The 17,298-nt window shown below is 41.6% G+C and overlaps 2 protein-coding genes across 7 annotated transcripts; one reads left to right on the top strand and one right to left on the bottom strand.

Annotated features, from left to right (window-relative positions):
• The first annotated feature begins 76 nt into the window (after window positions 1–76).
• Window positions 77–8,901, top strand: nadk2 (NAD kinase 2, mitochondrial). Of its 4 annotated transcripts, none has more exons than XM_023983674.2 (12): window positions 77–1,088; window positions 1,934–2,022; window positions 2,136–2,224; window positions 2,427–2,508; window positions 2,681–2,764; window positions 3,091–3,230; window positions 3,467–3,551; window positions 3,789–3,932; window positions 4,169–4,224; window positions 4,390–4,443; window positions 4,535–4,658; window positions 7,497–8,901. In XM_023983674.2, the coding sequence occupies exons 1-12, from the start codon at window positions 861–863 to the stop codon at window positions 7,633–7,635; spliced, it is 1,314 nt and encodes a 437-aa protein (XP_023839442.1). In that variant the 5' UTR covers window positions 77–860; the 3' UTR covers window positions 7,636–8,901. The 4 variants fall into 4 exon arrangements, with proteins under 4 accessions (XP_023839442.1, XP_023839441.1, XP_023839443.1 ...); XM_023983673.2 differs by having other exon boundaries at window positions 3,091–3,254; XM_023983675.2 differs by having other exon boundaries at window positions 78–1,088; window positions 3,091–3,254; window positions 3,837–3,932.
• A 758-nt stretch (window positions 8,902–9,659) lies between these two features.
• skp2 (S-phase kinase-associated protein 2, E3 ubiquitin protein ligase) lies at window positions 9,660–16,024 on the bottom strand. Of its 3 annotated transcripts, none has more exons than XM_023983671.2 (10): window positions 15,615–16,024; window positions 13,181–13,425; window positions 12,927–13,038; window positions 12,615–12,758; window positions 12,385–12,519; window positions 12,179–12,277; window positions 11,873–12,000; window positions 11,732–11,783; window positions 11,474–11,575; window positions 9,660–11,351 (listed from the first exon to the last, which is right to left on the bottom strand). In XM_023983671.2, exons 1-10 carry the CDS (start codon window positions 15,626–15,628, stop codon window positions 11,150–11,152), a joined length of 1,233 nt encoding a protein of 410 aa, XP_023839439.1. In that variant the 5' UTR covers window positions 15,629–16,024; the 3' UTR covers window positions 9,660–11,149. The 3 variants fall into 3 exon arrangements, with proteins under 3 accessions (XP_023839439.1, XP_023839440.1, XP_023839438.1); XM_023983672.2 differs by having other exon boundaries at window positions 11,474–11,581; window positions 15,716–16,024; XM_023983670.2 differs by having other exon boundaries at window positions 11,474–11,581; window positions 15,615–16,023.
• Between the last annotated feature and the right edge of the window lie 1,274 nt (window positions 16,025–17,298).

Genomic DNA, 17,298 nt, shown 5'->3' with positions numbered 1-17,298 from the left:
AGAACAATGCTCCGGCTCCACCCATGAAAAGCACGTTGTTGTACGTAATAAAATATGCCTGCGACCGCTTTCAACAAACGTACGTGCGTTACGTGCATCAAAGATGGTGTCGTAGGAACTGGGTACTGTTGTTCTAGAAGTCATCTGAGTCTCAAATAGCTACATGCATGTATTTAGTTCCTTGGAGCTGCTTAGAGTAAATAAGTATGATCAAACTGATGTTTGCAGGATACAAAAAAAAGGTGAAAGGTACATGCAGAGAGGGTCGTTAGCAAGGAACTTAGTTTGAGGCAGGTTAGCTAGCTAACTATGTGTAACGTTGMTGTGTTTTGAACTGACCTGTGTGGTGTGTTGAGCTTGCTAGGGACGGGTTTACGTTGAGATTTGACCGATTGGAGGCTAGCTATCGTCAGCTAACTTAGACCGCTCTATCTAGCTGGATCAGAGCGCGCGTGACCTTCTTTGCTCACATTACATAGTTATCTGGCAAAGGTTACTGTAGTTAGCCAAAACAAAAGTCGCTAGCTGCCTTGCTTGCTTGCTCGTGAAAGTGAAGAGCGCTGACTATAGATAAGGTGATTTGTTTTTAAGCTTCTACAGTAGCGGACTTGCTAAGCTTGCTAGGGCGTGCTTTGTCAAWTCAGAACTACGCTAGGTGAGAGTGGTCTCGCAGCATCTGGATTCAACGAGTTTAGTGTGTATGAATGAATGGACCCAAGTCAAACAGCTGGGAGGAAGCTCAAACTTACATTACCGACATTGGGTTACCACCGAATTGACCAACGACTACATTAAAGGGGACCAACAACGATTAACTTTTGATTGTCTTCTTTTTTTTTTTTTTTTTACCATTTACAAAAATGACTTACCGAGCCTTTATAAACTTTCTGTGCCTTGGGAATCGAGCTGTCACTATTTTAAATAGGAGCTCAGGTCACATCCAGATGGGGATACGAAATATTGCATCACAGGCTGAAAGTGGTTTCAACCCTGCGAAAGTTGCTGTGGTGACAAAGATGACAAGATATGAATTCGAGCAGCAAAGATATCGCTTTTCAGAGCTCTCAGAAGAGGACTTAAAACAGCTGGTAAGGGAATGTGGGGGAAAAGTATGGTACTTGCCAGTGGTGTAAAAATACTTGAAAGTACTACTTGAGTTGTTTTGGTGGGTATTTGTACTTTACTATTTWTATTTGACAACTTTTACTTAGCTACATTCCTAAAGGAAATTATCTACGTTTTACTCCATACATTTTCCCTGACATTTTGAATGCTTAGTAGGACTGGATAATGGTCCAATTCACACACTTATCAACAGAACATCCGTACTGCTTCTGAAGTGGTGGATTCACTAAACACACATGCTTCGTTTGTAAATTMTGTCTGTGTGCCCCTGGCTATCCATAYATTTGTTTTTAAATGGTGACGTCTTGTTTACTTAATATAAGGAATGTTGTATTATTTATTATTTTGACACTTAAGTATATTTTAGTAATACATTTACTTTTGATACTTAACTTCATACTCTATATTTAAATCGAATTACTKTTAGACTCTTACTCAAGTATTATTTTACTGGGTGATGTTTACTGGAGTAATTTTCTGTTAAGTGRTCTTTTACTTTTGCTCAATTATGACAATTGGGTACTTTTTCCACCACTAGTACTTGCTCTCAAACTCACTTATTTTTAAATGTGTTCATCCTTGACAGTAAAACACCCCCTGAACAACTAGGCATCGGCACACACTAGTTTTCAGTTCAGACAGACTTGGTGATCCCATAGATCTTTGCTGGTGATGGACAGATATTTATATTGCAGGATGTCAGATTCCTTTCTCAATGTTGTGAGTTATATAATAATCCTCACCAGAGCCTTGATRTCTTTGCTGTGATTTAAAATTGTGATAATCTGAGTTGTTGTGCTTGTTACAGCTTGCATTGAAGGGCTCCAGCTACCTTGGGCTTCTGGAGAGACACAACATCCATACCCGCAATGTGGAACACATTGTGGAGAGTCTACAGTAAGATGATGAGATTCTATTCAAGGATATTGTTGTGATTTACTGTATACAAGCAGTCATGAAGTTGTAACGTGACCACAACCCTAACCTTTGTGTCTTTCTGTTCCCTCTAGGAAAGAGGGGATGGAGGTGCGTGTGGTGAAGAGAGGGCAATATGATGAAGAAACAGTGCGATGGGCAGATGCTATTATCTCTGCAGGGGGTACGTTTTCTACCTTTTTTTAAGAGTTTGAGAAAAGTAGCTGATAATTTACATGGTCACTTTCCCACAGTGGTACAAAACAATCCCAATTGTAAGTCAGTGCTCAGAGAATACGAAGGTTCAGCTCAACCCATGAATAGGCCTATTTCACCCAGAAACCTTGCTGTCATTAGCTCTGACCCCCTCCTGTTCCTTTTGTTAGGGGATGGGACTATGCTACTTGTCGCCAGTAAGGTTTTCAATAAAGACCAACCCGTTCTTGGAGTTAACACTGACCCTGAAAGGTAAGAACTCACAACAAAAGGGGTTAATGAAAATAAAGTGGTGGGTTGGGGAATTCCCTGTGGTGAATTTCAACATTTTGTTAAATGGAATGAGAGGGGGGGGAATTGCTTTATCTAGTTTGAGGGGGAAAAGTGCTCATATTAAAGCAGTCTTTTTTTGCTTTACATGAAGGTCAGAGGGACACCTGTGCCTGCCTGTGCGTTACACACATGCCTTCCCTGAGGCACTACAAAAACTCCGCCGTGGTCAGTTCAGGTGGGTGTTTCCCTTTCACTTCCCTGGCTAGAATACTGCTGTAAGGAAAGCTATGTTTACTCGTGAAGAATACTCAGATCTTTTTGCCACACTTTCCCAGTTCTTTTCAGCATTCCTGGTCTTACTACACTGCCCTCGTGTTACTGTTGCTGAACTGTAAGACATTCGTTTCTGATTCCAGGAACAGTAATGCCTAATAATATCATAGCATTTTTCACCACCACCCTTTTCTTTCTCCATATGTTCCTCTCCCTGCCTACAACACACTACTACTTAACTCCACTGATTCAATTCCCTCTCAACCCCTCCCCCTATACGTTCTGCAGGTGGCAGTGGCGGCAGAGGATCCGTCTACACCTGGAGGGCACAGGGATCAACCCCACCCCAGTGGACCTACATGAACAGCAGCTCAGTCTGGAGCAACACAACCAGGCCCACCGCATCACCCTCATGGAGGCCCAGCGCAGTACGGCCCCTCGGCCTCCTATGTGTACCTGGCTCAGTCTCTTTGTCTGTCTGTCTGGGCCCTTAGAGATAATCAAAGACTAATTGAATGGAGGGGGCACTGTCTTGAATGATTAACATGTCTTCTGGTCTGTCGTTTTTGTTCTGGTATTAATTCACACAATTATTTTCATGTGATTTGTCAAAAAGCTMTTTTCTACCAGTTCCTCTATTCATTCAGCTGTTTATTTGATACAGGCGAGGCTTGCAGCTTATCCAAGCCCTACCTACTCCCTGTCAGAGGACTGAATGAGATCTTCATTGGGGAATCTCTCTCCTCCAGGTACCCTTGTCACCAAACCATGGCATCTTGACCCCCCCCCCCCAAAACATGAATGCCTGTTTTGCTGCTTATCTCTGCATGTTTCCCCCTTCATTAACCCTCCTCTGTACTACTTGGTAAGCTGTCATTGTAAATAAGAATTTATTCTTAACTGACTTGCCTAGATAAATATAAATACTACCACCCCCACCCATTTCTCCATGCACTCATTGGTGGATCTCTGTCCGTCACTCACAGGGTGAAGTATAAATCCTTCAAACCTCATCTCACCCTCTCGCTCCATAGGGCTTCCTACTATGAGATCTCTGTGGACGATGGACCGTGGGAGAAGCAGAAGAGCTCTGGACTTAGCATCTGCACTGGGACTGGATCTAAAGCCTGGTACACTAAGCTCCAACATATTTCTCTTTTTTTTCTTTTTTACCTACGTTGGTGTTTGCCAATTAGTGGTCCTGGAAGTCCACTTTGAATGCTACTTCTTGTTCATGGTAGTTCTAAAAAAATAAAATAAATAAATAAAAAATAATTCTCAATCAGGAAAAATTATGATTTAACTGACAGCACAGCTTTTAGTAGAATGTTTATTTCATGAGACTCGTTCTGGTGTGTTTTCACAGGTCTTACAATATTAACAAACTGGTTGAACAGGCTGTGGGAGAAGTCTTAAGAATAGGTATGTGGACTCCAACCTTTCTTTATGAAAACACAAATCCACATGATTATTGGTGTTCTTAAATCTGTGTGTAAATGGAATTACAGCTGGAAATTTGAGACAATCAATGATTTGGAGAGAACCTGTTTACTACACTGACAGTGATTGAGTCCTCTATCTTCCCAGGAAAGGCACAAATGGGTCTTGATATTCCACTGAGTCAGGAATTGATTGAAAAGGGTGAGTTCCAAAAGATGTACAGCTGAATGTGTGGATGGATGAATGCTCAAGGAAAATGTGTATACATGAATTGCACAATATCTTTTGTCAGTGACTGATGAATACAACAAGTCTCTGGTGTTTGGTCCGGAGGAAGGCAGAATGATCTTCAGCATCAGAGAGCCCATAGTCAACAGAGTATTCTCCAGCAGTCGYCAAAGAGGCTTTGCCAACAGGTCTGTTCTATCTACCGTGCCTTAGTATTCACATCCCTTGACTTTTTCCAAATTTTCTTGTGTTACAGCCTGAATTTAAAATGGGATTAAATTGAGATTTTGCGTCACTGGCCTACACACTGTTTTTACTTTTAATAATGAATTAAAAATGAAAAGTTGAAATGTTTTGAGTCGGTAAGTATTCAACACCTTTTGTTATGGCAAGCCTAAATAAGTTCAGAAATACGTTTCTTAACAAGTCRCATAATAAGTTGCATGGACTCTGTGTGCAGTAATAGTGTTTAGAATGACCACCTCATCTCTGTATACCACACATACAATTATCTTTATGTTATTAATTACACTTTGGATGCAGTATCAATACACCCAGTCACTACAAAGACACACATTTTTCCTAACTCAGTTGTCGGAGAGGAAGGAAACCGCTCTGTGATTTCAACATGCGACCAATGGTGACTTTAAAACAGTTCGAGTTTAATGGCTGTGGTAGGACAAAACTGAGGATGTATCAACAATGTTGTTACTCCACAATACTAACCTAAATGACAGAGTGAAAAGAAGGAAGCCTGTACAGAATAMAAATATTCTAAAACATGCATCCTGTTTGCAATAAGGCACTAAAGTAAAACTTTAAAGAAATGAACTTTGTCTGAAATAGACTGGGAGACAAATTCACCTTTTTAGCAGGACAATAACCTAAAACACAAGGCCAAACAGTCATTGCCAAAAGTTTTGAGAATGACACAAATATWAATTTTCACGAAGTCTGCTGCCTCAGTTTGTATGATGGCAATTTGCATATACTCCAAAAAGTTATGAAGCGTGATCAGGTGAATTGCCGTTAATTGCAAAGTTCCTCTTTGCCATGCAAATGAACTGAATCTGAAAAAAACATTTCCACTGCATTTCAGCCCTGCCACAAAAGGACCAGCTGACATGTCAGTGATTCTCTCGTTAACACAAATGTGAGTGTTGACGAGGACAAGGCTGGAGATCACTCTGTCATGCTGATTGAGTTTGAATAACAGACTGGAAGCTTCAAAAGGAGTGTGGTCCTATTGATCATGATCATTGTTCTTCCGCTGTCAACCATGGTTACCTGCAAGGAAACACGTGCCGTCATCATTGCTTTGCACAAAAAAATGGCTTCACAGGCAAGGATATTGCTGCAAGTAAGATTGCACCTAAATCAACCATTTATCGGATCATCAAGAACTTCAAGGAGAGCGGTTCAAATGTTGTTAMGGCTTCAGGGCGCCCAAGAAAGTCCAGCAAGCGCCAGGGACCGTCTCCTATAGTTGTTTCAGTTGCGGGATCGGGGCACCACCAGTACAGAGCTTGCTCGGGAATGGCAGCAGGCAGGTRTGAGTGCATCTGCACACACAGTGAGGCGAAGACTTTTGGAGGATGGCCTGGTGTCAAGAAAGGCAGAAAAGAAGCCACTTCTCGCCAGGGAAAAACATAATTGATAGACTGATATTCTGCAAAAGGTACAGGGTTTGAACTGCTGAGGACTGGGGTAAAGTCATTTTCTCTGATGAATCCCCTTTCTGATTGTTTGGGGCATCCGGAAAAAAGGTTGTCCGGAGAAGACAAGGTGAGCGCTACCATCAGTCCTGTGTCATGCCAACAGTAAAGCATCCTAAGACCATTAATGTGAGGGGTTGCTTCTCATCCAAGGGAGTGGGCTCACTCACAATTTTGCCTAAACACAGCCATGAATAAAGAGTGGTACCAACACATCCTCTGAGAGCAACTTCTCCCAACCATCCAGGAACAGTTTGGTGATGAACAATGCCTTTTCCAGCATGATGGAGCACCTTGCCATAAGGCAAAAGTGATAACTAAGTGGCTCGGGGAACAAAACATCGATATTTTGGGTCCAAGTCCAGGAAACTCCCCAGACCTTAATCCCATTAAGAACTTGTGGTCAATCCTCAAGAGGCGGGTGGACAAACAAAACCCCACAAATTCTGACAAACTCCAAGCATTGATTATGCAAGAATGAGCTGCCATCAGTCAGGATGTGGCCCAGAAGTTAATTGACAGCATGCCAGGGCGGATTGCAGAGGTCTTGAAAAATAAGGGTCAACACTGCAAATATTGACTCTTTGCATCAACTTAATGTAATTGTCAATAAAAGCCTTTGACACTTATGAAATGCTTGTAATTATACTTCAGTATTCCATAGTAACATCTGACAAAAATATCTAAAGACACTGAAACGGCAAACTTTGTGGAAATTAATATTTGTGTCATTCTCAAAACTTTTGGCCACGACTGTAGACTGGAGTTGCTTACCCAGATGACATTGAATGTTCCTGAATGGCGTAGTTCCAGTTTTGACTTTTAAATCGGCTTGAATCTATGGCAAGACTTAAATGGCTGTAGTAATGATCAACAACCAACTTGACAGAGCTTTAAGAATWAAAAAAAWAWAATAATGTGCAAATGATGTACAATTCAGGTGTGGAACACTCTGACTTACCCAGAAGGACTCCCAGCTCTAATCGCTGCCAAAGGTGATTCTAACATGTATTGACTCGGGTGTGAATACTCCCAGTATGTAAATTAGATTTCTGTATTTCATTTTCAATAAATACGCAAAAAGAAACATGTTTTCACTTTGTCATTATGGGGTATTGTGTGTAGATGGGTGGGGGAAATAATTGAATCCATTTTGAATTCCGGCTGTAACACAAGAAAATGTGGAATAAGTCAAGGGGTGTGCATACTTTCTGAAGGCACATTGCCCGTTCTTCTTGTCTTGCAGTGGGGTACAAGAAACCTATTTTTTTTATTTTCTTTTTTATATATATTTTGGGTTTTGCTCTTCAGGGTGTGTGTGCGCTCGCGGTGCTGGGACGCGTGCATGGTGGTGGACGGCGGGACTTCTTTTGAGTTCAACGACGGTGCCATAGCAACAATCACCATGAACGAGGAGGACCAGCTCCGGACTGTTCTCCTTGAAAACTGACCGGCCAACCATCCTTACTGAGCCCACAGTGGACTCAACAGCAGTGATCTATGAAGGAAGCAGGGAGGACAGGCTAGTCTCATGCATTATTAGGACCTGTGAACTTGATGAGACTATCACATCCTCCCCTTGTAGCTTTTTGGAGTTTGGCAGAATGATATTTAGGCTATATTCACAAATGTGTTCTTTACTTTTGCATTGGTGTTGGCTGTATTAGTTACATTTGGGTTTTATTTAGCTTTTTGTCTCAATTTGATTTATCCAATATCTTCACAAGCTTACCGGGCCAGCAGAAATTTGTGTAATTATGCAGTATTTGCAACTTTTTTCACAATACAATTAGCAGCCTGGCGTTATTCAATTATTCGTCTTGCTCCATTATGGAKTGTTAGTTTCACAAGTTTTGAGTTTGCTTAAGAGACGGTATAGGCAGCTGTGAGTTTGACTTTGCCGTGGCCATTTATCGTTGCCAAACACTACCCAAATCAATCCTCTCCACCCATTGCTATATAATTCAAAACTGAGGGACAGAGCGAGCCCACGTAACATACCATTTCTTACAGAATGTCATGTTATAATAACTGGATGTGCTGCCATCATTAGTTTATTTTATATATACATTTATATTTTGGGAGTTTTTCAGACCGTGCCAATTACTATTGGAAAAAAATGTAATGTGTTGGTGGACAAATTCTGATTTTAAAAAAGTACTTTTTTTTAAAAATTCCATTTGGCTGATTTAAAAAAATATATTTTCTAGGTCTTTTGAGCTGCTTGGCTTCAAACACTGATTGTGTTGGGGAGTGGGAGTAGAACATGAAAAATCAAATGCACTAAGATCAAAACCTGAAAGGATTGTATTGCTCAACAGGTCAGGGCCTCGAGGGTCTTCACCTCAACTTTGACAAACCAAGAAAACAGTGCCTGGGCCTGAAACTGCAAAATACTAAAATATTTGCTTCCAGTGTTCATCAAGGGGTCATTTGGAAAATGCCCGGGAGTTAAGAGGGATAGTTTCAGTTATGAATCACACATTGTGTAAGCTTAATATGCAGAAGGGAGCGATGTCTAAATCCTTGTGTTGTGAAACCTGCCATGTGAACTGTATGTGGGCTACTTTCTGTGGCTCTAGTTCTACATCTGAAATGACTGTCTATGCTCCTTATGGTGCCAGGTCATGAAACTACACTGAACAAAAACATTTACGCAACATGTGAAGTGCTGCTCCCATGTTTCATGAGCTGAAATAAAAGATCCAGAAATGTTCTATATGTACAAAAAGCTTATTTCTCTCAAATGTTGTGTACAACTTTGATTACATCCCAGTTAGTGAGCATTTCATCATTTGTCAAGACAATCCAGGCAGTTGACAGATGTGGCATATCAAGAGGCTGATACTAAAATATTAGTATCATTACACAGTTGCACCTTGTGCTGGGGGACAATAAAAGAGCACTCTAAAATGTGCAGTTTTGTCACACAACACAATGCCACAGATGTCTCAAGTTTTGAGGGAATGTGCAATTGGCATGCTGACTGCAGGAATGTCCACCAGAGAATTGAATGTTAATTTCTCTACCATAAGCTGCCTCCAATGTAGTTTTAGACAATTTGGCAGTACAGCCAACCGGCCTCACAATCGCAGACCATGTTTAACCACRCCAGCCCAGGACCTCCACATCCAGCTTCTTCACCTGCGGGATCGTCAGAGGGTGGGCAGGGATGCTGAAGAGTATTTCTGTCAGTTATAAAGCTTATTTGTGGGGAAAAACCAATTCTGATTGGTTGGGCCTGGCTCACAAGTGTGTGGGTCTATGACCACCCATAGCTGCGCCCCTGCCCAGGCATGTAAAATCCATAGATTAGGGCCTAATGAATTTATTTMAATTTACTGATTTCCTTACATGATCTGTAACTCAGTAAAATCTTTGAAAAGGTTGCATTTATATTTTTGTTCAGTATAAAACACAGGAGGCATTTGTCTGATTATTAAATTGTGTGAAATCAAAACATGATCWCAGAACTCTTTAAATAAAACATTTATTTAGACATTGACAGTGCATCTTATTTGTCAATGCATGAATTAAAAAGAAACATCTACATTTTCTTAAACATCTAAACCAAATGTGAGCACAAACAGGAACCAGACCAGACACAGCTCAGATCCATACATAGCTAGTGCCCCCCCTGTGGCAGAGACTAGCATTTTCTTCTACATTATATGCCTGTAGTGTAGTGCACGTTCTCATATTCAGTACCTAATTTAGGGACAAGATTACATTTGTATTTCCACAAAAATGTCAACCGATCTAGACTTTTGTATACATTATAACCACCTCAGCTTTTATTCTGTCAAACAGGTTAAATGTTTACATACTGCTTTACTCATCTCATATGTATATACTGTGTTCTATTCTACTGTATTTTAGTCAATGCCACTCTTGACATTGAGCAATCTAATATTTATACATTTAATTCAATTATTTTACTTTTAGATTTGCATGTATTGTTAGATACTACTGCACTGTTGGTGCTAGGAACATAAGCATTTTCACTACACCCGCCATAACAGCAGCTAAATATATGTGACCAATAACATTGATTTGGAAGTAGAGGTTGAAGTAAACTGAGGTTGAAGTAAATTGATTTTTCCCTTTAAAATAAACAGATCAAGTAAATGGCATCATTATTTAACATTGGCCTTCAAATGCAGATTTGTATTTTATAAACACTTTAAAAGGAGAATTCTAACCATTGCATCATGAGGAAGAGATTTCACCAGCTACAATGGTGGTGCACCTATGCAATAATCYAACTCGGACCAAAATCTTCCTTGTCTTTCTGGCAAACACTGCTTACAGCTGATAGACAGTAACTGGAACTGATGTTCCATTATCCAGTTGGTAAAACATTACAGAATGAACAAACATKATCAATCTATAAAGTTTTTAAGTTTTGCACAGTTTACTGTCTTTGGAATGTTCGGAAGTCAATAAATTGGCCAGATTATGGATACATTATCAGCAGCCTATAAATCAGAATTTATGATTATCTCAAGTAAAAAATTAAAAGTTATTTCCCTGAAAGCTACAAGCTCTGTCTTCAACATTATCAGGGTTCAAATATTTCTAAAACAGGAACGCTTTAAAATCTTATGAATTCAGTTGCATGGTATTCAAGTAGCGTTACTGTGGAGAAAARCAATTTACCAGCATTTAAAAACGTTCACTACTGTGTATCTGAAGGACATGTCCTATTACAATAATAACTTAGACCCAATGCCCACCATTATAAAACAAAAATAAGTGCTGACAAAAGCACAGCACAACAGGCATCTTCAACAGAACAATTGGTGTCAGTGTACAACAAATTGCAAAAGGCTCTATGGAATATTCATAGACACAATGTCTGACACGGACACACWAAAAATAGCTAATATTCCTCCTATATCATGACCACATCAGACAGAAATGAGTTATGACATGTTAGTGACAGCGTTAGGAAGGCGTTATGGCTAGGGTCTGAACACCAAGCGACAAGTCATGCCCCACATGGTGCGGTCCCTCCGGGTGGCCTCGGTGGGACGGGCCACGCTTGAGAAGGGCCGGGTGTTGATTTGGAGACGGGGCAAACCTTTACTCAGGATTGGCAGGTAGGTGTCCTGGACCAGCCCGTATACCTCCAACGTCTGCAGCTCTGGGAACKTCTCAAAATCACTGAAATAAACAACAGGCTTAGTTAGTGCAACAACAAAAAAAAAGAGAAATTGGCAGCTAAGGAAAGCAACAARACTACTAAAGCATTCATATTATGACTTGAGAGCTTGTCTGTGACTTACGCTAAGGCAGCAGGGTGAATCTGGTAGCAGCGGCTCAAAGCTAAGTGTCTAAGAGACTGCAGCTGCTGGAGGATGGGGAAACTGGAGCTCGTCATCAGAACACTGTCACTAACACAAATACACAGACAAGATATCATAATGAGAATATGGTATGAAGAAACAGTAGTTGTACAGTATCCATGTCAAATAATGTCATGGCCAAAGCAATCATGTGGATCCACATTTCAGCCCAGCTCAGGACATGCAGTATGAACGCACCTTAAATCCAGATTTACGAGGTTAGGACATCTCTCCACCAAGTCTTTCACATCTGAAAAGAGGCCATTGGTAAATTAAACTCATCAGAGATAATCAAAAACGGGCAGAGGGAAAATGGTCAATGCCACAGCTTTTCCCCACCTTCCATAGTAAGGTTCTGTCTGTAGCCACTGAGGTTGAGCTGGGTTATATTGGAGGGGATGTTACTGACAACAGCCTTCACATGATCAGTGCTGAAGTCACACCACGACAAGTTCAGCTCTTCAAGCCTTGGTATAGGAACGGAAAAAGGGAAAGCAACAAAGTTATGTATTAGTTTACCAATGTACAGATCATGGTTTAAACAGCCAGTTAAAGAGATTATGCTATCATTCAGAAATACTTAGACATTTGAACACATTCAAAATAATCAAATAAAACAATTAGAAATTGAAAGACTAAGCTTACCGTAAGCAGGATTTGAGAATCTGACTAAGCGAGTCGGGGGAGAATCCAGAGCAGCCACACAGATTGAGCCGTACCAGCTCAGTATTCTGAGATAGGGAACTGATGGGTAGAGGAAGACTGTTTTGAGTCATTCTGAATGCTCCCTAAACAATACATCATTATAACAGATCATAATTGTAAACAGAGCATTTGTCTTCTTTACTCACTGAACAATGTTGTCAGAGAGCTCCAGTCYCTCCAAGCTTAGATTCTCTAGCAGCCTGCAACGGGAGATGATGTCATCTAGAACCGGGGTTGTGACAGTGCAGCTGGAGAGATCCATGTGATGGACATGCAGGTGTCTGAAATAACAGACAAAATTACATAAGACAAATAGAATTGTCTGTGTTCACCTACAACAGATACCTCTGTATCCCCATTATATGTATGGACTTACTGTGTGTGGGTGAAACATGGTTCTCCAATGCAGGTATGGGGGCAGCGCAGACCCAGTACTCCAACCGTAAGCATCTGCCCAAGAGCTTGATCTAGCTGGGCTTTCCCTACCAGATCCACACTATGCCACAGAGACTCATCAAACCTGCCAGGCACAAAAACATGTAGAGATTTAATGACATACTCCGATATATTTTGCTGATCTATTTRCCTGTGTTAGAAAAACAGTGTGATATCTAAGATGTTCAAGCAGAAATACCACAATGTACTATGTAAGTAGTTTAAAAAGACAGTTGAATGGTCAAAGACTTACGCCAAGCGATGCCAGCGCTTGCAGACCCGGGACATCCTGAGAAGGTCCTGCAGAGGGAGGCAGGACAGGATTCCCAACAGCAACTCATCTGGGAGACTGTCCCAGGACAAGCCTGCCATAAAAACAACGTCAAACAATCAATAACTTGCTCAAATAGTGACTTCCCTGAAACAGAATAATTCTTAAGAATTCCAGATAATTAGCTACGTTTTTCTAAGCTTGTTGTATTCCTCCCAACACATGGCTATACACACCTGAAAACTCCATCCTTGTCCTTGGTCGCCTGGCAAGCACCAACTGGTTATCCTCGTTCTCTTTGCCCTTGCAGACCACCCGCTGCTTGTGAGGTGGTGACCACTGCTGAATGAGCTCGTGAGGGGTGGTCTCCGTGTCCAGACATTCGCCAAAGTACTGTCTCTTTTTCCATTTTCTCTTCTGTGAGAGGGACAGCATCGATCCCTCCAAATTCTCATTCAGGCAGGGAAACTCCTGCAAAGACCTGATACAAAAATAATGGGACAATGATAAAAACAGAAATCTTTGTGGGGTGAGTATAATTTGTGGAACGTTCCAACAGGAATCTGKCCAAACACTTTGTAAAGTACAAGGTTGCCAAAAAACAACGCATACAAAGTAGAATGATCAATTCACCTAGCTAACTAGCTGCCGAATAGGCATCAACTCACCACGTAGCTTATTCTTAATGTTTGTCAACAGGCTACCAGAGTGAGGAGAGACATTTTTCAGAATAAACGTGGTGAGTGAAAAACTTAATGAAATAGCCCACTCCCTACCCAGTATCTTTGACKACAGCTCAGAATTTAACACCATAGTACCCTCCAAGCTCATCATTAAGCTGGAGGCCCTGGGTCTCAAAGCCGCCCTGTGCAATTGGGTCCTGGACTTTCTGACGGGCCGCCCACAGGTGGTGAATGTAGGAAACAACATCTCCACTTCGCTGATCCTCAACACTGGGGCCTCACAAGGGTGTGTGCTCAGCCCTCTCCTGTACTCCTTGTTCCCCCATGACTGCGTGGCCATGCACACCTCCAACTCAATCATCAGGTTTGCAGACGACACAACAGTAATGGGCTTGATTACCAACAATGACAAGACAGCCTACAGGGAGGTGGTGAGGGCACTCGGAGTGTGGTGTCAGGAAAACAAACTCTCACTCAACGTCAACAAAACAAAGGAGATGATCGTGGACTTCAGGAAACAGCAGAGAGAGCACCCACTTATCCACATCGAAGGGACAGTACYGGAGAAGGAGGAAAGTTAAGTTCCTCTGCGTACACACCACAGACAAACTGAAAGTGTCCACCCACAAAGAGGGTGTGCTGAAGGCGGCGCAACAGTGGCTTGTCACCTAAAACCCTGACAAACYTTTACAGATGCACAATCGAGAGCATCCTGTCGAGCTGTATCACCACCTGGTACAGCAACTGCACCGCCCTCAACAGCAAGGYTCTCCAAAGGGTGGTGCGGTCTGCACAACGCATCACCGGGGCAAACTACCTGCCCTCCAAGACACCTACAGCACCCGATCATCAAGGACAACAACCACCCGAGCCACAGCCTGTTCACCCCGCTACCATCCAGAAGGSGAGGTCAGTACAGGGGCATCAAAGCTGGGACCAAGAGATAGAAGCTGTTTTTCAATCTCAAGGCCACCAGACTGCTAAACAGCAATCACTAACTCAGAGAGGCTGCTGCCTACAAAGAGACTCATATCACTGGCCACTTTAATAAATGGATCACTAGTCACTTTAAACAATGCCACTTTAATAATGTTAACATATCTTACGTTACTCAACTCATATGTATATACTGTACCTTATACCATCTATTGCACCTTGCCTATGATGCTCGGCCACATATATACATATTCCATCCCTTTAGATGTGTGTGTATTAGGTAGTTGCTGGGGAATTGTTAGATCACTTGTTAGATATTACTGCATTGTCGGAACTAGAAGCACAAGCATTTCGCTACACTGCATTAACATCTGCTAACCGAAGGTGAATTGATTTGCATCTTATTCGGCCGCTACACAACTTTGTACGCGTTGTTTGTTGGCAACCGTGTTATTTACGAAGTTTTTGTTACAGATTCCTGTTGGAACGTTCCACAAATTGTACCAACCCATCTTTGTGAGCATGTTGTATTACCCGGGATGTGACACAATGTAGCTAATTAGCAAAGTGTAGTTAGATAGTTCACGTTCTCTCGCTACAATGTAAATGAATGCCCGCCATAATGTTTGCGGGCGTTCCATTTTAGTAGCTAATCTCAACCCCCCCCCAAAAAAATCGCCATATCACTCCAAAAAAAGACGTAGCTATGCAATACAGTTTTACATTAGTGTTCCTAGCTATAAAGTTGTTTTAGAACGTAAATGATACAATTCCGATGTGCTAGCCTCCTCCTCGTGTTGAGAGCGCGTGCGTTCGATTGTTGTGTCTGCCAATGCATTTTTGGTATTATCGGCTATATTTTTGCTCGAACTGTACTTGTGCCCTTATCATGAACAATAATKACTATTTTCATTTGAGTCCTGCATTGCACGACGAATCGTTAACAAATGCCAAGCTGGAACAATTCGCACTGCATTCTAGAATGCTCCCACCCATACCAAGCAATCAACATCTCAAAAATGTAGATATGGTTGTGAATTCTATAACATACCTTTCGTGTGACATCTCCCCAAGTAATTGCTGAAATAGGCAACCCAAAAATCGGTGGTATAAATTAATAGAAAAAGTAAACAAGTAAGACGCCAACTTTACTTMTCTGAACCCAAGCAGGACTGTTTAAACCTCCCGCGTGATAGACAGTCCGTGGTTGCCCGCCATCAGCTCTGCAGCGTTCTGTGGTTGGCTCGAAATCAACATCTCGTCGTTACCACAGCCACAAAGTAAGAATAATGTATTATAATTTCCATAGCGCTTTTCATAGCGCTCAAAGCGATTCAAAGTGGTTTCATAGAATCTCAAAGCGGTTCAACAGCAAAAACAAACATGACAGGTAAAACAATAGAGGCCAAGTCTTTGAAAGCTGCATCCTCTGAAGATGGAGAGGCAAGGGTCAATTCATGGCTTGAGCCACTGAGAAACTACTGAATGCTTGAGCGTAGGGAACTGGTCAGAAGATGTATACTTAGCTACCCAAGCTAAAAATAGCATCTTTTACATTTTTTATTTCACCTATATTTAACCAGTTAGGCCAGTTGAGAACACGTTCTCATTTACAACTGCGACCTGGTCAAGATAAAGCAAAGCATTGCGACAAAAACAACAACAAAGAGTTACACCTAAACAAACGCAGTCAATAACACAATATAAAGATATATGTACAGTGTGTCCAAATGTAGAAGATTAGGGAGGTGGACAATAAATAGGCCATAGTGGCGAACGAAAGAATTACAATTTAGCATTAACACTGGAGTGATAGATGTGCAGATGATGATTGGTCGCAAAWKGGTCTTCCAAATGGACAATGACACTAAGCATACTTCCAAAGTTGTGGCAAAATGGCTTAAGGACAACAAAGTCAAGGTATTGGAGTGGCCATCACAAAGCCCTGACCTCAATCCTATAGAACATTTGTGGGCAGAACTGAAAAATCATGTGTGAGCAAGAGACCTACAAACCTGACTCAGTTACACCAGCTCTGTCAGGAGGAATGGGCCAATAAATGTCAGGAATTGTGAAAAACTGAGTTTAAATATATTTAGCTAAGGTGTATGTAAACTTCCGACTTCAACTGTCGGTCTATAACAGTTTTGGTCTAGAGTGTCTCCCCCTTGAAGAGGGGGATGACCGCAGCAGCTTTCCAATCTTTGGGATCTCAGACGATACGAAAGAGAGGTTGAACAGGCTAGTAATAGGGGTTGCAACAATTTCAGCTGATAATTTTAGAAGTGAGTGTCCAGATTGTCTAGCCCAGCTGATTTGTAAGGATCCAGATTTTGCAACTCTTTCAGAACATCAGCTGTCTGGATTTGGTTGAAGGAGAAGGGGGGGGGGGGTTGGGCAAGTTGCTGCAGAGCTGTTGGCCGGGGTAGGTGTGGCCAGGTGGAAAGCATGGCCCGCCATAGAAAAATGCTTATTGAAATGATTGATTATCGTAGATTTATCAGTGGTGACAGTGTTTCCTAGCCTCAGTGCAGTGGGCAGCTGGGAGGAGGTGCTCTTATTCTCCATAGACTTTACAGTGTCCCAAAAACTTTTTGTAATTAGTGCTACAGGATGCAAATTTCTGTTTGAAGAAGCTAGCCTTAGCTTTCCTAACTGACTGTGTATATTGGTTCCTGACTTTCCTGAAAGTTGCATATCGCGGGGACTATTCGATGCTAATGCAGAACGCCACA

This window comes from Salvelinus sp. IW2-2015, linkage group LG4q.1:29 (genome assembly GCF_002910315.2).
Source record: "Salvelinus sp. IW2-2015 linkage group LG4q.1:29, ASM291031v2, whole genome shotgun sequence".
NCBI classification, from domain to species: Eukaryota; Metazoa; Chordata; class Actinopteri; order Salmoniformes; family Salmonidae; genus Salvelinus; species Salvelinus sp. IW2-2015.
The sequence above is the reverse complement of the archived record's forward strand: the minus strand, read 5'-3'. Positions and strand labels throughout refer to the sequence as shown.